We start from the raw sequence: 25,313 nt of genomic DNA, 5'->3' as shown, positions 1-25,313 counted from the left end.
AGATTTAAAAATGGGTCATCCCGTACATCTGTGGTCAGCTGGTTTTTGACAATGGTGCCAAGACCTTTCAGTGGGGAAAGATTTCAACAAATGATGTTGAGACAACTGGATAGCCACATGCAAAAGAATAAAGTTGGACCCATACTACATCATATGCAAAAATTAACTCAAAATGGATCAAAGATTTAAATGTAAGGGCAAAATTATAAAACTCTTATAAGAAAACATAGGAGTAAATCATGAAGATTCTTAGATATGATGCCAAAAGCATGATCAACAAAAGAAAGAATAGACAAATTGGAATTCATCAAAAGTAACAACTTTTTTTGCTTCAAAGAACTTCATCAAGACAGTGAAAAGTCATTTCACTGAATGGGAGAAAACATTTCAAGTCATATATCTGATCAGGCCCTTATATCTGAATATGTAGAGAACCCAAAACTCAATAATAAAAAAATGAGTAACCCAATTAAAAAATGGGCGAAGGACCAGAATAGACATTCCTCCAGAGATATACAAATGGCCCATAAGTATGTGAATAGATGCCTGACATTCTTAGTCATTCAGGGAAATGCAAATCAAAACCACAGTGAGATACAGCTTCATACCCACTGGGATGGCTAGGTCCAAAAAGTCAAATAATAACAATTGTTGAGGATATGGAGAAATTGGAACCCTCATCCCCTACTGGTAGGGGAGTTAAAATGGTGCAGCCACTTTGGAAAACTATCGGTTCCTCAAATGAGTAAACATAGTGTTACCATATATGCTAGCAATTTTATTCCTAAGTATATATACCCATGAGAAATGAAAGCATATCTCCACATAAGAACTTGTACAGGAATGTTTACAGCAGGATTATTCATAATAGCCAAAAGGTGGAAACAGATGAATGGCTCCATCAATAGATGAATGGGTAAACAAAAGATGGTATATCCATGCAATGGAATATTATTCAGCTTTAAAAAGGAATGACATACTGATGCACACATGCTACCTTATGGAGGAAACTTGAAAACATTGTGCTAAGTGAAATAAGCCAGACACAAAAGGCCATATATTTGAGTCTGTTCTTATGTCCACAATTGGAAAATCCATAGAGATAGAAAGTAGGTTAGTGGTTGTGTAGAACTGGAGTTGGAGATATGGGGGCAATAACTAAAGGGTACAGGGTTCTTTCTGAGGTGATGAAAATGTTCTAAAATTGACAGTGGTGATTAATTACACCTCAATCAAGCTGTTTTAAAAATGGGTCATGACAAGGCAAATACCAAAAAAAAAAAATCTGCTCTTTACCTATTAAGAATGGGATGCAGATATGAATTTATTGTCATTTGAAAGTATCCATGATAAATTGTTGAGTGAGAATTAAGTAAAAGGCACATGACAAAACCATAGGTCAAGTAGCCCATTTTGTTTAAAAAAAGTATTTTTATAAAATTAATTTTATTTAAAAATATTTTTCTTTTCCTTTATTTGTTTTTCTAATTTCTCTACTATGGATAATTATTACTTGTAAATAAAATATTTTTCTCACAGACTGTAGTGATGTGAAGCCCAAAATAGAAGTTTCTATTAATAAGGCAATTGTATGTTGTAGATGCCAAAAACTTAACAGCATCAAGGTGTATTAATCAGAATAATCAGATAAAGGTCACATACAGATCATATTCAGTTTGGGTCAAGAATTTTAAATTGGAAAACATTCAGGGGAGGTTATCAAAATGGGTAAAGCTATGGAAACAAATCATATAAAAATGCCTGAAAGAACTGGGGCTATCCAGCTTAGGGGAAAAGACTGTAGGATGCAAAAGCTTTAAATACGATGAGAGCTTGTTTTGTTGAAGAAGAATTAGGTTAATTCTGTGTAGCTTCATGGAGAGAACTAGGGTGTAAAGGACAAAACCTACAGATTTTTCCTTCTTATGTAGTGAAGGACCCAGTTCTTCCCTACCGTTTCTCTCCTGTGTCTCCTTTATATTTACACAGAACTCTTCACTTCTGGTCACCAAATGTGTGTGGGCTTTTCCCCTCCAGGCAATTCTCCATGACACCAGCTGGGTGTCCCATAATTTAACTCAGTTCTGATACTGTCTGCCTGGAGATGGTGTCAGCTCCACAGGTTAAGGGCTCAGTCCCACAAGCCTGCTCGCCACCACACTTCATATGCCAACGGCAAGTAGTCGGTTCCCAAGTCACCCCCAGCTTCTGTCTGATTTCTGTCCCCAGGTTATCCACAAGAAATCGGAGGTTCTCGTGACCCCCTCCTCAGGTTTGATTAATTTGCTAGAGCAGGTCACAGAACTCAGGGAAGCAGTTAGGTTTACCAGTTTATTAAAGGGTGTGATAAGGGATACAGATGCACAGCCAGATGAAGAGATGCGTAGGGCGAGGTCCGGGCGGTCCTGAGCGCAGGAGCCTCTGTCCCCGTGGAGTTGGGGTGCGTCACCTTCCTGGTGTGGACATGTTCACCCACCTGAAGCTCTCCGGACCGCACTGCTGGGATCTCACGGAGGCTCCCTCACGTAGGCGTCATCGATTATTCACTCTGTTTCTGGCCCCTCCTCTCTCTGGAGAATTGGGGCAGGGGTGGCGGATGCTGAACATTCCAAGCTTCTAATCAGGACTTTGTCCTTCCGGGGAGCAGCCCTCATCCAGGAGCCCACCCAGAGTCACCTCATTAGAGCAAAAGACTCTCCTGTCACCCAGGAATTTACAAGGCCTTCAGGAACTCTGTGTGAGGGGCCAGGTCAAAGACCAAATCTTAGAATACAAGGTACTCCTAGTACTCTTATCACTTAGGAATTTGCAAGTGTTTCTGGAGCTCTGTGCCAGGAACCAGGGGCAGAGACCAATATCTATTAATATATATTTTCTATTATCTCATACCGGGCCAATAGGTGGAGCTAAATGATGAGATTTTGGCTTAACCTAAGATACAACTTTTCAAATGATATAAGGTGCTCCCCATTACGTGGATGTTATCTTGAATCTGTCATATGATTGGATGGGAAGTCAGTTTAAGTTGCTGTCCAGCTGTTCAGATTCAAATTCAGTTGGCAATCGTCATCCTGCTACTTTAGCTGAAGTATTCAATTAATGAGTTTGGGGAGGGGTAACATGCGTACTGGAAGATTCAAACAAAGGAACTTTTTGTCTCTTTTCTGTAATTTCTTTGATGTCTGTAGTCATTATAATTCATCCTTTGTTTCTATTGTGGTAACATATCCATAACATAAAAGTTATCACTTTAAGTGTACAATTCATTGGCATTAAGAACATTCACAATGTTGTGTAACCATCACCACTGTTTATTTCCAGAACTTTCTCATCATCCGAAACAGAAACTCTACCAGTTAAATAATAACTCCTTATTTCTTCTCCCCCTGCTCCTGGTAACCTTTATTCCACCTTCTGCCTCGAGAAATTAGGCTATTCTAGGTACCTCATAAAGTGGAATTAGACCGTGTTTGTCCATTTGTGTCTGGCTTATTTCATTTAGCATTCTGGCATTTTCATTTAGTAATGCGTGCAAGGTTCATCCATGCTGTATCATCTACCAGAATTTCATTCCTTTTTATGGCTGAATAATATTCCATTGTATGACGAAATTGAGCTATTTGTAATGAGGTGGATAGACCTAGAGTCTGTCATACAGAGTGAAGTAAGTCAGAAAGAGAAAGACAAATACCGTATGCTAACACATATATATGGAATTTAAGAAAAAAAAATGTCATGAAGAACCTAGGGGTAAGACAGGAATAAAGACACAGACCTACTAGAGAATAGACTTGAGGATATGGGGAGGGGGAAGGGTGAGCTGTGACAAAGCGAGAGAGAGGCATGGACGTATATACACTACCAAACGTAAGGTAGATAGCTAGTGGGAAGCAGCCGCATAGCACAGGGAGATCAGCTCGGTGCTCTGTGACCGCCTGGAGGGGTGGGATAGGGAGGGTGGGAGGGAGGGAGACGCAAGAGGGAAGAGATATGGGAACATATGTGTATGTATAACTGATTCACTTTGTTATAAAGCAGAAACTAACACACCATTGTAAAGCAATTATACCCCAATAAAGATGTAAAAATATATATGTGTTCCATTGTATGTATATACCACGTTTTGTTTATTCATCTGTTGATGGATATTTAGGTTGTTCCCACCTTTTGGCTATTTTGAATGGTGCTCTGTGAACGTTGGAGTACAAGAATCTGAGTCCTTGCTTTCAACTGGAATTGCATGATCATGTGGTAATTCTGTGTGTAACTTTTTGAGGAACCTTCAGTCTGCTTTTCACAGCAGCTGCTCTGTTTTTACATTCCCACCAGCAACGCACAATGGTTCTAATTTCTCTACATCCTGGCCAACAGTTGCTACTTTGTGTTTTTTTGATAGTCATCCTACTGGGTGTGAAGGGGTATCACACTGTGGTTTTCATTTGCATTTCACTGATGACTAATGATGTTGAACATCATTTCATGTGCTTATTGGCCATCTGTATGACTTCTTTAGAGAAATGTCTATTCAAGTCCTTCGTGCATATTCGAATTAGGTTGTTTGCTTTTTTGTGTTTGAGTTATTTCTATATTCTATCTTAATCACCTATCAAATATATGATTTATAAATATTTTATTTCATTCTGTTGGTTGTCTTTTTATACTCTTGATAGTGTCCTCTGATGCACAGAATTTTTAAATTTTGATGAAGTCCGATTTATCTATTTTTTCATTTGTTGCCTGTGTTTTGGTGTCATGGTTAAGAAATCATTGCCAAATCCAAGGTCACAGAGATTTCCCTCTGTGTTTTTTTCTAAGATTTTTATAGTTGTAGCTCTTAAGTTTAGGTCTTCTATCCATTTTAAGTTAATTTTTGTATATGGTATGAGGTAAGGGTCCGACTTCATTATATTTGCATATGGATATCCAGTTTTTCCCGCACCATTTGTTGAAAAGACTGTCCTCACTCCACGGAAGGGTCTTGGCATCCTTGTCAAAAACCAATTGACCAGGGACTTCCCTGGTGCGCAGTGGTTGGGACTCTGTGCTCCCGATGCAGGGGGCCTGGGTTCGCTCCCTGGTCAGGGAACTAGATCCCACATGCATGCCGCAACTGGGAGTTTGCATGCCATAACTAAGGACCCTGCCTGCCGCAACCAAGACCTGGTGCAGCCAAATAAATAAGTAAATAAATATTTTAAAAAAACCAATTGACCGTATATGTGAAACTTTACTTCTGGTCTCTATGGTCTATTCCATTGGTTTTATACGTTTGTCCTTATTACCAGCACCACATTGTTTGTACTATAACTTTGTGGCAAGTTTTGAAATCAGGAAGTGTCTTACAACTTTGTTCTTCTCTTTCAAGGTTATCTTGGCTATTTGGAGTCCCTTGAGATACCATATAAATTTTAGGATGGGTTTTTCTATTTCTGCAAAGAATGCTGTTGGGATTTTGATAGGGGTTGCACTGAATCTGAAGATAGATCACTTTGGATAGTATTGACATCCTAACAATGTTGTCTTCCAATCTATGAACATGGGATGTCTTTCCATTTATTTGGGTCTTCTTTAATATCTTTCAGCAATGTTTTGTAGTTATAATTAATTTCTTTTTAAATCTTTTCTATTTGGTCTTCCTTCTTAAGCCATTAATAATAGCTGCCATGTGTTGACATACCAGAAGCCAGTCAAAAGGGTCTGGTAGGCAGGTTAACCTATGAACCACATGCTTGCATATTTGTAAACTTTGATTCAAACTTCCTTTCCTGACCCACGCTTTGGGTATCATTGCTTTCCTCATATCAGAGGTTCCTGGCTCTTTTCCAGGGCTACATATAACTTAACTGGTTTGACAGTTTTGGTTTCTCTTTTCAGAGAACTTAGAAGGACCATAAATCGTTGATAAATACACTAACAACACATGTACTTCTGTTTCATAGCAGAGCCACTGTTTTCCTTGGCATCTCACTTTAGACCTGCTTAGTGTCAAATGCCATCATTTTCTCATAGCTAAGGTGATCATATTGTTAAAGAACAAAAATTAAACCAAGTAAATTTGAAGATCTAATTGGCTTTACTAAGCTATTCATGAATCAGGCAGCACCCCATCCAGCAAGTAGAGAGATATTTCCGGGAGTTGTATGAAATAGAAGGTTTTTATAGGCAGAAGGAGGGTGGGGCAAGGAAGTTATTAGCAAAAGAAAAGTTAGGATTATTTCAGGCCAAGACTTCTTCTTCTGGGGGAAGGAAATGGCAGGGGTCTTATCATGCAGGCTACCTCCTTGGTACTGACCAGGAAACCCCAGATTGACCAATTCAGATCCCATTCCTGGGGAAGGTGGGAGCTGCAGTTGGGCCAGGTGTGAAGTCTCGGTTTGGTGGCATAGGCTTTAGCACAGGTGATGCCATTTGAGGCCTGAGGTTTTCTCTATAACAGTATGTTCCTGATCTTCTAATCTAGCTTTCAATCCATCTTGATTAGATTTCTAGATTTTTGGTTCTGTACTCAAAGTTGCCAGTCACAATTAGCTACCTGAGCTACAGGCCATGTTTAGCATCTTGGGCTGTTTGTTCTTGTTCTTTGGCTATACTTTGACTTTTCTAATATTCTACTATCAGATTTAAGAATTTTATATCTTCTCTTTTATGGAAAGAGACCAAAAGAAAGACCTTCCAGTCACATGGTTTACATCAATCCTCAGAAAACCATGACTGTTTTTTTCCAATGAAAAGGGAATTGTTTTTCATTGTCAAAGAGCTGAGAATTTCCAGTTAGCTGGGTGTTTCCTGGTGTGTAAATAGGCTGGTTCCTGGGCTGTTCCTTGATAGATTGTTTTTCCCATAGAGTAGCTTTCTTTCACTGATTCATTTATTCAGTCATAAGAACATAACATTTTAAAATAAATAATCCACCAAAATTTAAGGTGTTTAAACAGAATTCAAGTAGTTTCATTACATTTATGTTGAGCTTCTGATTAGATATTTGACTTTAAATTGTTTTTATGTCGTCTCTGAACTAATGGTTATATTTTTTCGGCTTTCTTTTCTAAAATTTAAATTTTTTACTAAAAATTAAATAACCCTGGGATGGATTTCTTTAATTTTCCTTATCCCATTAGAATATTGATTTAGAATTCTTATTGCTGTGCTATATTGGGTCAGCTAGAGAGTAAAGGCTCTTCTATAGATTAATAACACCGACACTGAGTAGACTTAAAATATTGCTGTTAAAGAGATTTACGTTTAGAAAAAACTTCTATAGCCAAATGAAACTAAACTGATTCAGATGTAAATCTTCACCCCTGACCCTACCAACCTAACCACTGCTTCTAGTTTTCAGTCCTCACTTCATGCATCCCATCCTTTTATATGGACCTCTAACTTCCTGCCTTTGATTCTTCATTTTAATTGTTAATGTTAAGAGATTAGTGGTATCATAGGTTTGGGCTTTTCTACATTATACATTTTAGGTTTTGTTTTTCTCTGTCCCTCTCACCTCATAGGTGAAAAGTTGGGAGAAGGACCTAATTAGATATGGAAAAGTGTTCAAATACATAATAATACAAGAAATCTTACAAAAGAAATAAACGTGTTATATTATATGTAAGTCTGAAATTACATTCAATCCCCAAGGTACTAGGCCTCTGGATTTCATCATTTGCCAGTTAAACCTGAAATGAGCCGATAATCAGTGATCTCAGAATAGCCTAGAATGTTCAGTCCTACAGTTGGAGTACAGTTGTAGGCCATCATTTACATTTCTTATGTTGCTAGTAGTCTAGGTCAAAAACTAGACCCATAAGGAAAATGGATTCATCTAACAATATTTTATATTAAAACCATATTATAATTTATTCAGCAGAAATGCACATCAAAACATTCACCCAGAAAACCAAGAGCTAGTACGCGTGCTTCGGGAACAACTTCAAACAGAACAGGTACTGTTGTGATATAAATCTGTGCATTTGTATGAGGAGTAGATGTTATCACTCCCCTTGCATAAGAAATTGCGATGATATATCAATAAATTCCTTTTTGGAAGCATGTGCTTCTTTCCTACTTGGAGTTACCTTTATTATTCTATTGATTGTACATTTTCAGATTAAGCAAATGACTAGTCTTAATCTAATTAAGATGTTTTCATGAATTTAGTTTTAACTTGCTTTAAAAGACAACAGTTTTCCTATTATTTACTTGTGAGGAAATAATTACTGTCTAATTGGCTTTAATGAAATGTAGTGGAAAAACTACTCTTTCTAAAATATATTCCCGGGCTTCCCTGGTGGTGAAGTGGTTAGGAATCCGTCTGCCAACACGGGGCACACGGGTTCGAGCCCTGGTCCAGGAGGATCCCACATGCCGCGGAGCAACAAAGCCCATGTGCCACAACTACTGAGCCTGCGCTCTAGAGCCTGCGAGCCACAACTACTGAAGCCCGCGCACCTAGAGCCCATGCTCCGCAACAAGAGAAGCCACCGCAATGAGAAGCCCGTGCACCGCAATGAAGAGTAGCCCCCGCTCGCAGCAACTAAAGAAAGCCCACGCGCAGCAACGAAGACCCAATGCAGCCAAAAATAAATAAATAGATTTAAAAAAATAAATAAATAAAGTATATTCCCCTAAGACCTTCAAAGAAATGACTATAAGGGATGGCTTTTTTTCCTTTTCTTTTTCTTCAGTGATCAAAGTTGTTAAAACTACTTAGGCAAAGAGGAAAACTTTTCTCCTCTGCCTCTTCTTTGCTTTTAACCATATGGATTCCCTAAGAACCAGAAATGTAATATATTTTATGAAAGCTGGATTAAGTAGGACATTGTATACCTTCATGCTGAGATACCTAATATCAAAAAAAAATTAAAAATTGATTGTCTACCCACCAGTCAAATTTTAATTCCAAAGAGGGTTTTTATGATTTATCCATTCACCAAATATTTATTGAACATCTACCATATGTCAGACATTGTTCTGGGCATTGAGAATTCATTTGTGAACTAAACAGACAAGAATTCTTGCTTCATAGAACTTAAATTCACTGATGCAAAAATAGTTTAAGCATATTAGTGGTACTGTGTTCCAGAGCTCTTGTTATCAATAATTCATGCTGGCCTGGTGTTTTATAATTTATAAAGTGATTTCACATACAACTATCTCATCATCTTCAGACATGTAACGACTATCAGGAATGTATGAATGAAACAGATGTTAAAAATAGAAGAAAGCTAACACCTGGGGAGTAGTTTGACATTTCTCATTGTTCAGCTAATGAATGCATGAGCTCAGCCTGTGCTACCCAGAATAACTTACTCTTTCTAACAGAGTAACTCCTGAGTTAATCGGCTTTTTATCTTTAGATATATCTTTTTATCTTTAGACTGTGTTCAGGAAGGAAGGTAGAGACCATGCAGTTTAGGCAGAACAACACTGGAGCCTCATAAGTTTCTCAAACTTGTAAGACCTTAACTAGTGCACATCTAAAATCTGAGGATTACACAGTCCTGACTGTATTGTCAAGTATCTTTTAGCATGAAGATGAATTTTGAAAAGACTGTGTGTGTCGTGTCTCAATATGCACTTGTCTTCTCACCAGGATGCACCTGCTGCTGCCCGACAGCAGTTCTACACTGACATGTACTGTCCGATCTGTTTACATCAAGCTTCCCTCCCTGTTGAAACAAACTGTGGACATCTCTTTTGTGGTAAGCAAACAATGCTGTTCTTGGTAAAAGTGACTATTTAGACCAAGACCCGTGTGTGTGCACAAGCCGGATTCCTGATTTTCTCTCTGTCACGTTTTGTATTTTGTGAGTGGGGCAGATTGCTTCTGAGATCCTGCTCTTGTTGTCAGCCACTTTTGTTTAGTGTCCGTAGTTCAAAGATTAAAAAGACTAGTTATTCAACCCCCCAATAAACAGAAATGTGTTTCTTTGAATAGTGAGTTAAGGATATCTGTACCATGAGGGAGTCACTGAATTCCTCATTTTCATCGCTTTCTGGTGGTTTCATTTTTTACTCCTCCTTCCCAAGGCAGCAGGGTTCTTCTCCCAAGGACCTTGCCCGAGACCTTCCCTTGGCTCTGCCACCTCTTTTTCACTCTGAGTCGGTGCAGAAGTTCTTACCTCTCTTCCTCCGGGACTTCCAGAGGCTTGGGAACCCTAGAACATGTAGAGGGACGAGAAGGGACGTTGATGTCGCACTAATTTAGTGTCAGGAAGGGGTGCTGTCCACCCCTGGGCATCTCCTGACCTTCCAGGAAGAGTCACAGAGAGTGATGGGACATACCGCATAGCCACTGCTGGCTGTGGTCACGTGAGATTGGCAGGAGTCGGTTATTATGGGCCTGCTGTGTGCTGGACGCAACATACTCCATCTCATCCCAGCTCACAGGTGAGGAACCCCGAGGCTCAGCAGTGCTAAGAAATTTTACAAACGGCAGCCCAGCTGCAGACGGACAGAGCTAGGTTTTAAACCCGGGTCTGACTTCACAGCCTGTGCGCAGTTCTGTTGGGCTGGCCAAAAAGTTCGTTCGGGGTTTCCCATAAGATGTTACCAAAAACCCAAACGAATTTTTTGGCCAACCCAATACTATGTGAATGGTGGTTTATACAACTACTCTCTCCTTAAGGTTTATCTCATCATTAGACCTATTTTTTATTGGTAGTATTTCTTTCCCTTCGAACAGCTGTATGCAAGATAGGGTGCTAATTGCTCCCAAACTGTACTGATTTAACATGTAGCATACAGTGATTTGTACTTTGCTTTCTCCCCTTTGTATCTTTTGTCTAAGAGTCAGAATTCCAAGGTATACAGTGTTACTGTTCATGCTATTGGGGGTGAAATAAAGTATCTGGAATCCATTCCATGCTATGCAGGGTTTTCTATACCTTGTGCCCATTTAGTCAGTACTGACCAATCCCATCATTGCCTCATCCATGAATTTCAACCTCTTCCCTCAGGTTTTTGTCTAAGTAACTAACAAATTACAAAGCACTATTTCAGTGTCTATCCTTAATTATCTGTTGGAACTAGTGAGCAGCCAAATAATGAAAGATCAGGTGCTGGGGCAGGGGGTTAAATGGCCATCAGAGAAAGCAGACGTTCCCCCTCAAACCTCTGGCCGACGTTCCTTATCGATTGTGGACTTGCTCTGGGTCTGGCTGTGCCTCGGCCGTCCCCTAGCACAGCACCCGAGGCAGGGGTTGGGAATCAGTGAGGTCTGGCAGGGGTTGGGAATCAGTGAGGTCTATTTGCCAGCCCAGGCTTAGGTGATGCACTGTGTGGATAACCCGGTCAGTTGAAAGATGGCTGTGCTGTGCTCTTGGTTTTACCTCTGGGTCTGGGGTAATAGGGTAGATTCCTTCCGATATCCTGCTCTTCTTGTCGGGACACTTTTATTTACTGTCTGTAGCTTCAAAGGTTAAAAAAAAACAAACAAACTAGTTATTCAGCTTCTTAATAAATAGAAATGTGTTTCTTTGAACAGTAGTTCAAGGATACTGATACCATGTATATGAAGAGCATTTCAGCTCAGCTCCACGTGTGGAACTACAGTTCTGTTCCTTTACAGCAAGTCAAGAATAACAGCAGCAACAGACTTCACCTAACTTGCATTTGTAACCCACATTACTTTATTTAATTCCCCGGCAGTCTTATGAGGTCTTATTCTCATTTTACAAATAGACCGATCTAGAGAGATTGTGCCCCGGATTCAAGTCATTGAGTCATCTCTCCCGCCATCCTAGCTAAGGGAAAGCATCAGGCACATCACAGCAGATGTGTATGAACTGAAGTGTTTGATTTGCTGGACCATAGTTTTCCAGTGCAGGCAAGTGGCCACTACATAATTTGCAAACCAAGGACACCTATACTCCAATCTGTGGAAAAAGTTATGGAATTAAATAAATTAACATATGTCAAAACACAGTGGACTTTGGGGTGAAGAGGTAGTAGATAAATCTAAGGCATCATTACAGATGGTAATAATACTAACATATTTATGATCAATTTGGCTTTCATATGGTTTCTGTATGAAATTAGACTGCTCAAAGTATTTAGTAAATATTATCGAATTAACACAGCACCCTGAGAGCAGGAAAAGATATCAGATACAGATGGTTTAGCTTTTTAAACTTGTCTTTAAATCATCGAACCAGTTTTTCCCCACAGTCACTAATGGTCAGGTTGGGCGGCCTTGGTTTCAGCCAGGGGCCTGCTCACCAGTGGCCTCGTGTACCATTATTTCTGCCTCTGGGATTTGTTCCTGCCATCGCAAAACCCAGAGTGTCCTCGCTCCTGTCTTCTGCCTGTCTAATCTTACCACCCCTACAAAGTTGGGTTCAAATTCTGTACACCTTTTGTACTGAAATTTAATATTACACACTTCAAGATGTAACTACCTTCTGAGTCATGTAAGTATGTTACCTTGGTCCCCTCAATTTGATTGAAGGAGCCAGGAAGCAGTTAGTTCAGATTCACAGTGGAACCTGGATGATCCGAGAAATGGGGGCGTGCAGAGAAGAAACTGAATTGGCTCCTTAAACATCAGCCAGTATTTAAAAATACTCCTTCTTCATTTGTTACTGGTCTGAACTTTAGTGCCTATACACTTAGTGCACCTACCACCACTTTTTAAGGTCTGTAAATCCTCTCTCTAGGCTGTGTTTACCTGTTTCACTGCTCATCAATGCCTTCAAGAAGAAAAATCAAATCCATCCAGTACAAAAGTTGATTCAGTTACTTAACTGGATTATGAACTTTGTTAGGTCAGGAAGCGTGAAATCTTTGTATCCTTTGGCTCCTTTGTGCATACTACCTAATTACTATTATTGACACTTAAGTGACTTGGTTTTCTAAACTTTTAAAAAAATGGAAGTTGTGTTTCTGTAACATATATATCAAATTTGCAACAGAAAATTTATAGTGTGATTTGTTGGTTGTCATATGTACAGTAATGTTCAATTACTGTTTTATTTATTCACATAGGAAATGCAGTATTTTCTATTAAGCCTCATAGCATTGAAGCAGTTAATGCATGCTTGCTTTTGATTGTAAAAATGCTTGTATCTTAACAGGTAGTTTAAATTAAAATATTTTTCAGTGGCTGGGAATTGTTATTAGATTTGAATTTGCCTTAAGACTTGGTTGGATAAAGTAAAACACGTTTTAAAATAGGTGATGCTGTTTAAATATTTCAAATATATGAAACTTTCCCAGGATATATGGACTTAACAACATCAGTATTAATGTTTTCTTCCCATTAGGTACCTGCATTGTGGCGTACTGGCGATACGGTTCATGGCTTGGGGCAATCAGTTGTCCAATCTGTAGACAAACGGTAATGTTTGTGCCCAGAAAACATCATTTATACTAGCTCATTTTGTAAATTTTTATCGTTTCTGTATCTAACTCTTGAATTATTTTTATGTTTTTAGCAGAACTTCATTTATCCAAAGCTTCTCTGATGTTTCTCCATTATTTTTTTTAATGTCTTTAAGACACCTCAAAAAAAGGGAATTCCCTTTGATATCCCTTCAGTCATAGTGAAAAACAGCTGGTACATGAACCCTTCCCCAAATCCTAATAAGTCTTTGTTGTAACACCAGCAAGGGAACAACTGAACTGGCAATCAGGCTTAAGCAAATATGCTCTGCATAGACTTCTTTTGAAAAAAATAGTTTTTCAGTTGTACTTTCTTTTTAACCTGCCCATCTGTGGTGAGGGTCCAGACAGCTTTAAATGACGAACAATGCCTTTGAAAAATGTCTCTTGTGGAGCCGTGGCCACATCGCATCACCCAGAGCAGATTAGCCTGTTACATCAGTACAGATGCTGCCTCCGAGGGACGCAGTGAGGTTTTACACACGCGTGTCGGAGACTGAAGTGTCAGTATGCTATCAAACGGCTCAATTTCTTCGACAAACTGGAGAAACAAAATTTTGTTTCGTTTGAAAAATCTGAGAAACTGATATTTGTAGTTTTTAAGTTAATAAATATAGCCAAATGGGATGTTCTATTCACTTTTCAGAATTTCCTTTATATTTATATTATTCTTTTCATTTAAAATATATGCCTGTCTGATAATGACTCATGATCAGGTACACAGACAGCCTCTCCTTGGGAAGTCTTCCAGTGCAAACGGACGTCCCGACCAGGATGGAGAGCTTCCAAGTCAGGATGCTGAACTGAGTGCACGCATTTACTTTTGCTCCCTCTGGCAACCCCACCGAAACAGGAAAGGCGTAAACCCACAGGGACCACAAAGTAAAATAAGATTAGAGAAGGCACAACAGTTGTTCAAAAATTCTTTGTACAATATAACAGACGTACAGGAAAGCACACAAAATAAAGAGGTACAGCTCGCTGACTTGTCACAAAGCAACACCTGAGTAGCCACCACTCAGATGAAGAAACAGAAACTGGCCACAGCCCCAGAAGCCTCCTCGGGACCCCTTCCAAATCTCCCCCCCTTCCTTCCTCTCCTAGAGGTAGCTACTATTTGACTGTTAGGATAAGCATTTCCTTGATTTTCTTTACAGTTTTATTACCTTAGCATGCTCCTCTAAAGATTACTGTTCAGTTTTGCCTAATTTGGGGACTGTATATAAATAAAACCATATAGTGTGCACTGTTAAATACATATACACATACACAGAAGTGCACACACGTGTGTGTACCTTTCAGCCATTGTTCTCGCTTATCCACTTCCCCCACTGCTGCCTTTTTCGGTTGGAGAGAGGAAGGTTCAAGGCTTTCTCTTCTTTCCTTCTTGCTTCTATCCATACATCCCCAGATTCTGCCTCTTTCACACTTTTTACCACATGGTTAGGAGGAAGATCATTTTTTGGTACCACCTCTCCGGCTGATTTGATGTGTGACACAAGGCAGTTGGCCCTGAAGCTTATTTGCCAGTGCCACCTCTCATCTTTAGCTCTCTGCCAGCAACACGGAGACCAGGCCGAAGGTCTTGCCATAAACAATTAGTTCCACCACCTGCCCCTCTTTCTGGCACTACCTGCGGCTTTTCATAGGGCATATGCGCATTAGCAGGTGGTATCCTTTGGACCACACATAAATTGGCTAGAGGTGAGAAAGGTGGAGATAAACTTGTGGGTTCCCTAACTGCAGTGCGTTCCCACTGCAGTTCATCTACCTGCCCCACCGCCTGCTTCACGGGGAACAGTGTGCAGGCTGCTGCCTGTGGCTGGGACATGGTCACCACATCTCCCCTGGGCGCGCACACTGACACGCCAGCGGTCCTACCACGTCCCTAGGGTGAGTGCAAGTGTCAAGCTTTCTGGACATCCCAGACAGAGGAAGTCCTTCCTCTCCAGCATCACTATAACGCCTACCCCAGTGCCTTATAACGGGCTGTTGAACACGTCTCCCTCCCCTTCTATCCCGGGGATTGTGATCACCAAGGCGCAAGGCCACGTTGTCCTTTTTTTGTACGTCTAGCACTTAGCGCAGTGCCTGGCCCATGTACGTGGTCAGTTAACATTTAGTGAAAGAATTCATCTTTATTAACAAATTTGTGAAGAGATGGCTGTACCTGCTGTTCCTACCACCTGCTGCTCTTAAGCACTCCTGTGTTTGGCTTTTGGGAAGCACCTGAACAGTGGGGTCCTGGTTTTACAGCTGAGCTGAGGGTCAAAACAACAGTGAGATGATTTAAACCCAAATCTATCACGGCTCCTTCCCATATTTATCTCTTTGTACAGTGGCCATTTCTATAGGAGGTGTTATATTTTTAAATATACTTGTTTTTCGAGGTACCGTCATCTTCAGATTACCCAAGTATAGTCCAGGAACATTTGTGTATCCTCCTTAGCTCCGCCATGGAGGAATCAGGGTTAAATGTATTATGTTATATAACAGTATCAAGAATTACCTTTTTGATTGTAGTAGAGATGGGTGCTTGAGAGCTGGTTCCTGCAATAACTTCAGCTCTGTGTGATGCTGGTAGCATTCAAAGATCATTCAGATACCAGAGAGGATAAGGAATCATGATTTTAATCAAAAAAGAAAGCCCTAATTTTCCTCTCTCAAAGTGATATGTCACTTTGCTCCTGAATATTTTCTCATCATTCTTATATCCTCAAATGTCTGTTAGCCCAAACAGCGAACTACTAAGTTGATCCCTGGTGTGGATTGAAAAGTACTTAAACCAGTGCCCATTTTATTTTACAGGAGTTCAAATAACATTTTGAATGGATTTTATTGTAAGGAAACAGCAGCTTACTTTTCTCCCCTGTGTCGCCTTTGTTAAAAGAAACGAGTGAAATCTAAATTCAGAAGCTTTTCTCATTCTATTGAATAATAACACAAAATGAAAAAAAATTAATGCTGCAGAAAGGTGTAACAATTCTTTTTTTCTGTAAATCTACAGGTAACTTTACTGCTAACAGTATTTGGTGAAAATGACCAGTCTCAGGATGCTGTATCATTGCATCAAGATATTAATGATTATAACCGGAGATTCTCAGGGCAGCCCAGATCTGTAAGTAATGTTGTAGCGGGTGCAAAGTTAGAGTGTGATGATACTTCGCTTTTGTAAAGTGAGATTTACCAACAAATAGTCAATGTGAAAAATCTGTGTGTGTTACGTGAAGTCTTTACTTTTCATTGTTGCTGTCATTCACTGAGTTACAGCTTTCCCAAGGACTACAGTTTTCTATCTTTTAAAAAATGGCATTATTAAACTCTTTATGAAAGTGATACCAGCAAAAAAAAAGCAATAGAAAAGCACTGGAGGGAAAGGTAAAATTATTGACTCCTACGTGATTCTAAAATAGGGTTTGTCTTACAGGAAACTTACAACTGAGAACTTCTGGAGGGAGTTTTACCTTGTGTTTTACTCTATTTTACCCTGACCCCATTTGAATTTGTTCCCTTAAGTAACCCTAAGTGTTGGGGGTTTTGTATGTCAGGTATTCAAAAGCATTCTATTTTTAAAGAGCACATTAATTCTACAGTTGCCCCTCCTCCCCAAAAAGGCATTTGATAGATTAAAAACCCACACTTTACTGACTCATCCCAGTTTTCTCAAAATTTAACAAAGAACTCTAGAAGTGTATGACTAAATATGTACTTGAAAACCCAGAACACACTCAGTACAAATTCGTACTGGAAGCCCAGACTCTGCTCCACGCTCTAGGCTCTGACGTCCACTTGCTCAGGGTACATCCCACTGGCGCGTTCCTGGCGTCTCGGACATGAGATGTAACATGCACAACACTGACCCGATCCCTCCTTACCTCAGCCTTACTCAGCTCAGTGCTGATGTCCTCTTCTCCCTCATTCCCCTTCTCTGATCTGTAAAGAAGTCCTAACGTGTCTTTTCTTTCTGGGGATGCTGTCATTTCTGCCTCATAACAAGTCCTGTGTCTGTAGCCATCAGACTAGGCCAGGCCACCACCATCTCTTGCTTAGGACAACTGCAGTGGCCTCTTCACTCGGACCTTTTCCTCTGCACAGCAGCCCAAGTAATATTTTGAAAACATAAGTAAGACCACGATGCTCTTGTGTTTTGAAACTTCTGAATTTCTGGACTAATGTCCCAACTCCTGGCTGTGGCTTTCAAGGCCCTGCATGGCCTGGTTCCCCCTCCCCTCCCTCGGGATGCGGCTCTCAGAACACGCTCCTGGCCTTCCTACCTTCGTGCCTCACTCGTGCCATTTCCTCTGCTCGGAATGCTTGTCCCGCTGCTCGCCTCCTGGCTGACTTCCTCATCCTTCAGGTTGGCCCTAGTATATCTCCCTCGGAGAGGCTGTCCCCAATCAACCAGGGCAGTCTCTCTCATTGCCCTCTGACCTTGTTCATTACCGTTCTCTCAGGAGACGGAAAGCTTCATGAGGGCGAGGACCGTGTATATTTAGTCACTACTATGGTCTCAGTGTCTGGAATACAGTAGGCCTTAATGCTTGTAGAATTTATGGTTATCCTTAAGATAGAAATGATACTCCTCCTCCCAGCCAAGAATATAAGCTGTTAAAATGCTTCTGTATTACACAACTGCGTAGACTTGTGCTCCCTCGTACATGCTGTTCCTCATTCTGGGACGTCAGGTACATTTAAAGGCATACAGTCTCGCCTGCTGTGGATGGTGACAGGCAAAACTTTTAGTGACAAGAAAAGCTCAACCTGGTCCCTGTTGCCCTCCGTGGTTCTTTGGGAGCCTCTTCTGCTGTTTCTGATCCGGCAGTTTTCTTATGTATCCTCCAGGGGCATCTTAGGACGATTCTTTGAAAATCAGTTTCAAATTCAAGAACTACCACTGAACTTAAAAAAATCATTTTAAGATGTTCATTCGTATTTTAAGGTGTGAAGCATACCATTGCTCAGTTATTTTGTGTGCGTCAGATATATACTTAATGAATAAGAAAGCTTGGTATGTGATGAAATTACAATATAATAAAGACATTTAGGTTTTACTTTGATATTCTACCCCAGAGTTAGAGTCAGATTGTGATTAGTACACAAACATTTCTTAATAACCCATGCCATATTTCTTGTCTAATCACTACAGATTTTGTATAAACAACACCATATGAGAACTGAACAAAATAGCCCTGATAAAGGACAGAACAGTATTCAAAAGACATACTGGCTGGTCATTAGAATATCTTAAGTAATTTACCATAGACCTTGTGAAAGCTGTATAGCTGTTTTGCTTTAAGTATTAGTTTCTTCCACAGAGAACAGAAAATCAGCATGAGGAGTGATTCTAAAAAGACCATTTTTGTTCTTTTGTGATCTGTTTTCCAAAAGGAATTACAAGATATTCTTTGTCTGGTGGGGTTTTTAAAACCGTTTTCTCATTGCTTGCTCAGTTCTTCCCATTTTCGTCTCCATCTCCCTCTTAACTTATTCGGCATTTGTTGGACAAAATACATACTTAGAGTTGGATTTGTGATATTTATACAGATTGTTAAAAACAGCTGAACTGGCACTGGAATGACCACAGGAAGTGATTTACTTCCTCTGGCCAGTTTCTCTTGCATCTCCCAACCCCTGAGAAGTAAGACCTCAAAGAAGTTAGGTTCAGGAGTCGTCACGGTGCCTCATTACTACACGCGGCCTTATGGTCATGCAGTCAGCTAAGAGCTATGCAGAGGAAGTGAGAAGTTTCCAGTCAGAGACGAAACTGACTTGCTCAAGGTCATACAAATAGATACTGGTACTGTCTTTTTTTTAAAAAAAAAACTTTATTTAGATGTAATTTACACACCATATAGTACCCCTGTTTAAAGTATACAATTCAGTGGGTTTTAGTATATTTACAAAGTAAATATAATCTAATTATTAGTCTGTATATATTCAGAAACCATAATCATTTCCAGAAAGGGTAAGGCCTGGCATTTCAAAAATTTTTGTGGCAATTAATAATTCACTTAGGGCTTCCCTGGTGGCGCAGTGGTTGAGAGTCCGCCTGCCGATGCAGGGGACATGGGTTCGTGCCCCGGTCCAGGAAGATCCCACATGCTGCAGAGCAGCTGGGCCCGTGGGCCATGGCCACTGGGCCTGCGCATCCGGAGCCTGTGCTCTGCAATGGAAGAGGCCACAGCGGTGAGAGGCCTGCGTACCGAAGGAAAAAAAAAATTCACTTAAACTCAAGCTAAGCAGAATAAACATCCTAAGAAGGAAATCAGTTTCATTGCTATTCTTAGATGGTCAAAGCCATCAAAGTTGATGTGTCTGTATATACTTATATATTCTATATATGTATATACTTATATATTGTCTGGCAATTTATCAAGGTCTTTTATAACAATATCTCTTCTAGTTCTTAATAGTCCTTGTGGCACATACTCAGTTAGTTGTTGACTTATCTCTAGTAGGTTAAACAACTTTCCCCAAGATCACTTGGCTAATAAGTGGTGTGTCCAACTTTAAAGCTCAAGCCTCAGCCTAGTTCAGTACACTGGCTTCTTTGTTGGTTTATTTTACTAACTCAAATTAGAAATAACTTGAGTTTTGTATTACTATATCCTGTGTTTCAAATTTGTTGATATTTTAGTTATTTTCAATTATCTGCAATAAGACCTATTTTATAAGAACCTAGTAATCAAAGAACTATTTTTAAATAAAATGTGTAACTAGAAAATATGGTGTTCAGTGAATACATGAAACTCCTTCATTCATGTTAACTGAGTTTGTCTGCACATTGTAAGAAAATTATATTATTTTTAAGTCTAACACACTAGATACCAAATCACAGTATTTGTTCTTCCCCTACCAGATTATGGAAAGAATTATGGACCTACCCACTTTACTGAGGCATGCATTCAGAGAGGTGTTTTCAGTCGGAGGCCTTTTCTGGATGTTCCGTATCAGGATAATACTTTGTTTAATGGGGGCTTTTTTCTACCTTATATCGCCTCTAGATTTTGTGCCTGAAGCCCTGTTTGGAATTCTAGGCTTTCTCGATGATTTCTTTGTCGTATTTTTGTTGCTCATCTACATCTCTATTATGTACCGAGAAGTAGTAACACAGAGACTCAACAGATGAGAAAATGAGTGCACTAAAATATTTGAGTCAATGTGTAAAATCAAACAAAAGGACCATGGCAGTTTAAAGCATTTGAATATTATCTTACAAGTTTAAAACCACTGTATGACAAACATTTGATTGTCATTTGCAAATGCCTAGCAATATATGACTGGAATTTTTACATGTTGCAGGTCCCAATAGTAAGGTTAGAATTATAGTGATTTACAACTGTATCTTCATTCTGTGTTGTCTATAAAGTTGTGGAAAAATATGGAATTATATAAAATGGGATGCTTCTATATCTTCTCCCCCACCAAACTATTCAGGTTAACTGGATGTATAGTAAGGTGTTGTCAAATGTACAGTTTATCCAATTCATCCTTCTCGGTGAGTACCCACATGATAATATATTGCTGTGAGACTCACCTAAGTATTTTGGTTACAATAAAATATTGTACAATATTGGGGAAAAATCAGTGTTTCTTTGAGTAGCTAGGTTTTGTTCATTTGGAGCAGTTCTGCTTTTCCATTCTGATATAATTCTTTGCTACCAGCTGAAGGGGAAAGAAGAAACTTGAACTTTGTTAATTTGATTTTATATTCTGGTTTACAGAACACTTCCTTAAGTGACAGGAGAATTAACAAGTTGTGAGACATTGGACTCCAGCCAGCACTCTTGATATTCTCAGTTATGGCATTTCAGTAAGAGTTTGGTCCTTTTATAGGAACAGTATATAAAAGTTACTTGTAAAGGGAATTTTTGTTTCAGGAACCTGGGTGATACTGCAGACACATAACAGTTTGGTACATTCCTGAGGAAGGTGGTTCTCCGTAGCTGTGAGCATCAAAGACCTGAGGAGGGTACTAGGAACACTAAATTTGACAAGAGAAATTACTGGTGAGCTATAGCGACAGAATGTACAGATTTGGTTAGTTTTCTCTTGTCAGAACACTTTTGTAATACTGTCCCTAGATGACAGAATATAGCCCAGATTCATCAGGCCTTGTGCAGAATGAGATGATTCAGCAGGAACGTTATCTTGGTTTTTGGATGACTACAGCATAAGTACTTAACGCTCTTTTATGCAGTTTTCTGTTTGAGAAGAACCAAAACCGCAAGTATTACGAAATCTTAACTCCCTCAGCTGGCACTGCCCTTGAGTGACCTGGACAGCAGGGTAGTCACTGATCCCCAGGGCTCAGGCAGTGTCAGCTCTGCGCCTGGCAGCCACTGCTAGTCATCCTGTCCACTCATGTATCAGTGAGCCTCACTGTCAGTCTTCCAGGTGAATCAGAGGCCATCAACTGATGAGATGCTGAATGATACATCAGTAGTGTCTTGTAATTTGGGCCTAAGACAAAGCTGCTGCTTGTCACAGAGAAAAACAAAATCCTTAAGTATAGCACATTGTAATTAAAGCGATTTCTTGCATATCGTTCATTTAATCCTCAAGAGAGTTAGGTGAAGAAGACAGGGCATTACCTTCCTTTTCATAGATGAAATCCCTGACGTAGATGAAAGGGCTTTTTTTTGTCTGAAGCCATGCACAGATAAGTGACCGAACTGGTATTAGACTCCTAGGACTCCTACATGGGGAGAAACTGGGATCCTTTGGAAGACTTTTGGAACATACTGGAGTAGGACAGCTTGGGTTCTCCTAAGAACAAAGGTTTAGAAAGATTACGTATCAAGACTCCACGAATCCTGATTCACCATGTCCAAATCAAACTTCTCATAGAGTGGCACACTTCACAGGAAAACGTTTCAGCTGCAGTCACTAACTTGAGAAGCTAATGAGTAGGAGTTCTTTACACCACCATTTATCAGTCTCGAAACGCATTGCCTACCAATTATAAATTTGGTGTGGGACTACAGCAAAGCCATTTTTGAAAGGTTTTAATTTTCTGTGCATGTGTTCTGCTTCAAGTGTTACAGTTACAGTACTTTTATTGTAATATTTGGAATTCCTTCTAAGACTTTCCTGGTAGAGGCGTATTGTACCAACTTTTGTAACATACAAAAACACTGTAGGAAGTCTTACTAAGTTGAAAAGGGAATATGCTGTCTTCTCAGAAGTTTAGACCTGTTTATTATGTCATCTTTATTGATCAGTGATAATAAATGTAGAAGGGATCCGAGAGTATTTAAAGCAAGTAGAGTCAATCAGTGTTTTAAATTTTTAAACATCATAGTAATACTTCTGTGATTCAGAGTTAGAGCATATAAATCAAAGCAACAGTTTGGATTTTCGTAAACAACAATATTGTAACTTTCAAAAAACAGATGGTCCAGCCCCAGGAGCAGATGATAACTTGGGCAGCTCTGTGGGGAGGGAGACAGAGGAAACAGTTGTTCTAACTGTCCACTAGAACAGTGGTTCCAGCTGCTATAGTTCTCAGCACTGAAAGTAACATGGGAAGAAAGGACTGTGCTGGTCCCTCTGGCTGTGCGGATACCTACCTCACAGAGCTGTTTCAGAGGACTGACAGTTTGGTTCAAACCTTGTGATTTAAGAGTTTGTCAAGCAGTGACTCTTTTGAATAAAAGCAACATATCTAAAATTAAAGAGTAGCTGTTATTGTCTGGTTTCTTTGACACTGCTTTAAAATTCGAAACTCCTGAAATAGCATTCAATACAATGGTTGCAGTGGCTTTCTTTTTCACCTCATCACGTTTCTAATTAATTTTAAAATTTTAAGTGTAGAAATGTTTTTGAGAAAAATTATTTAATGTGGGCAATCTATATTAATTCTGGACAATAAGGGTGAGATTGGAATCAGTACCCTTGCACCCTGATTCCCCACCCCTATTTCTTTTGAGTGTGTATTTTACTGAAACTGTATAGTTGATAACTGAAATGTTCTTTTCTGAGTCTGAGGGATAGGAAAAGGGCACTCAAGGTTTTAAGGCCCTAAGGCTTAAAGAGTTTCCCAAGACCAGGTTAGTAGGCTTTAAGGGCTGCCGACAGGAGGCGATCCTGTCACAGAGATAAAGACAATCGTAGAGCTTTTGCTGTTCAGTCAGAACCAGACCATCTTCACAGCATCAGTATTTGTTTGAAGCATCGAGTTCCTGACTGCAAGCAAACCTCAGGTGTTATCAGTCACTGTCCCCTCCACCCACTGCCTCCTCTGACTTGTCCCATGTCCAGAACGGGGCATGAGGGGAGTACACACCCGTTAGACAACACTGAGCATGTCTGAACACTGTCCTTTTTCTTCCAGACTAGTGGCCTTTTAAGGGGAATGTAGTATGTGACATAGGAGAGGGCTATGGGCTAAATAAAGATGTTTTAAACTTCACTACATCTAACAGTTTAGATTTTAATTAATTTTAAAACACAAAATTTAAAAATAACTACTCAAAAATATCTAATAATTCAGATCAAAACACTCACCCTGCTAATCGGTCTTAGAGGAAACCTATAGTTAACATCTACATGGAAATTAATCTTTGTTTCACGAATCCTAGAATGTTAACAGCTGTAAGGGACCTTAGAAACTGACTAGTTTTTGTGTTTTCTCTGTGAAAATCAGATAAAACCTATGGATAGCTCCCCCAGAAAAATGCATATATACACATACGTATAGTTTTGATTCATTTTCAGGGGATTCAAAGAGCTGACCATTCATGGATTCCAAATTAGAAATTCCTCAGTCCTACAGCCTAACTCTACAGGTGAAGATAATGAGGCCCAGAGAGAATGAATGTGAGGGTATTTTAAAATAAAAACTGTTTATAGAAAAAGCAGCATAGTTGGATAGAAACTAAAATCTAAACTGTTAGAGATCAGTGAGTTTAAGGCATCTTTAGGCCTTAGTCTTCTCCAACATCAAAAAAGTGGTGTATTTTTCTTCAGTTTATCAAGCAAGAAGACAAAGTGTCCCCTGCTGGAAAAACTGAGACAGAACCTACCCTTGTAAGGTCAAGGGTTAAATTTTCCTTTTTCCCTAAAAAGTGTTCTATTAGTAAATGAATTAGCTCCCAGCCTCTGAAGACTCTGAAGAACATCAAACTTCTAACTATCCTTCAGTTCATCCCTATTTATTCCCTTTCCCTTAAATGGTCATATAAAGCTACGCATATATTCACTTTCGATATTTACTGAAGTGGTCAGATGAAGAGATCATAAGAGCATATAAACATCTCTCTCATTCTGTAAAAAAAATGGCAGTTTTGCCTATCTTGTGTGGCCCTTGTTTGCTTAATAAGCTATTTTATTAAAGTAGAACAAATACCAAACATCTTATAGAGGTCAGATGATGAATTATCATAAAGTGAACACACTGTTTAACCATCACTTTGGTCAAAAGATGCATTACCACCACCATCCCATAAGCCCCCCTTCATTGCCTCTCTCCCCAAAAGTAGCCTCTTCTGACTTTAGTTTTACCTACTTTTGTTTTTTCACTCTACAAAAAACAGAATCATATAGTGTATTTCTTTTGTGTCTGACTTCTTCAACATTATGTTTGTTAAGAATCATCCAGGTTGTGGGACTGCTTTATTTTAATTGCTATATAGTATTCCACTGTATGACTGTACCACAACTTACTCAACTATTAATGGACGTTTGGGTTGCTTCCATCAACATTTTTAAAAAGCAGACAATCATCTTTGAAAAGTAAAAATGCTTCCTTGAAGTCACCCCTTGACAAGTAAGGAACAGTTATTCCAGCCTTAGGAAATGTTAAGAAGTGGGCAAAGGAGAAGCCAATGATGGGTGCAGGTTAGTTTAGAGGTACTGAAAATTATTTTTCTATTAAGCAAATAAATTGATTTGCAGACCACACTGTGAAAATTTAGTTCGGGGGACTGTTTTTTTAC

At 39.5% G+C, this 25,313-nt stretch overlaps 1 protein-coding gene across 3 annotated transcripts in view; it reads left to right on the top strand.

The window, feature by feature from the left end:
* RNF170 (ring finger protein 170) overlaps positions 1-23,047 on the top strand; it is a 29,934-nt gene extending 6,887 nt beyond the window's left edge. For 2 of the 3 annotated variants that reach the window (XM_027122954.1, XM_027122956.1), the window contains exons 3-7: positions 7,859-7,937; positions 9,587-9,695; positions 13,257-13,330; positions 16,382-16,492; positions 20,234-23,047. In XM_027122954.1, coding sequence (XP_026978755.1) covers positions 7,859-7,937; positions 9,587-9,695; positions 13,257-13,330; positions 16,382-16,492; positions 20,234-20,503 — 643 coding nt within the window. In that variant the 3' untranslated portion in view covers positions 20,504-23,047. The remainder of the gene's footprint in view (positions 1-7,858; positions 7,938-9,586; positions 9,696-13,256; positions 13,331-16,381; positions 16,493-20,233) is intronic. The other variant, XM_027122955.1, reaches the window with a different exon arrangement.
* The last annotated feature ends 2,266 nt before the right edge of the window (positions 23,048-25,313 follow it).

This window comes from Aethalodelphis obliquidens, unplaced genomic scaffold, assembly GCF_003676395.1.
Source record: "Aethalodelphis obliquidens isolate GAN/ISIS:26980383/991018 unplaced genomic scaffold, ASM367639v1 scaffold25, whole genome shotgun sequence".
Classification (NCBI taxonomy): domain Eukaryota; kingdom Metazoa; phylum Chordata; class Mammalia; order Artiodactyla; family Delphinidae; genus Aethalodelphis; species Aethalodelphis obliquidens.
Note: the sequence above shows the minus strand (reverse complement) of the source record. Positions and strands in the feature narration are given on the sequence as shown.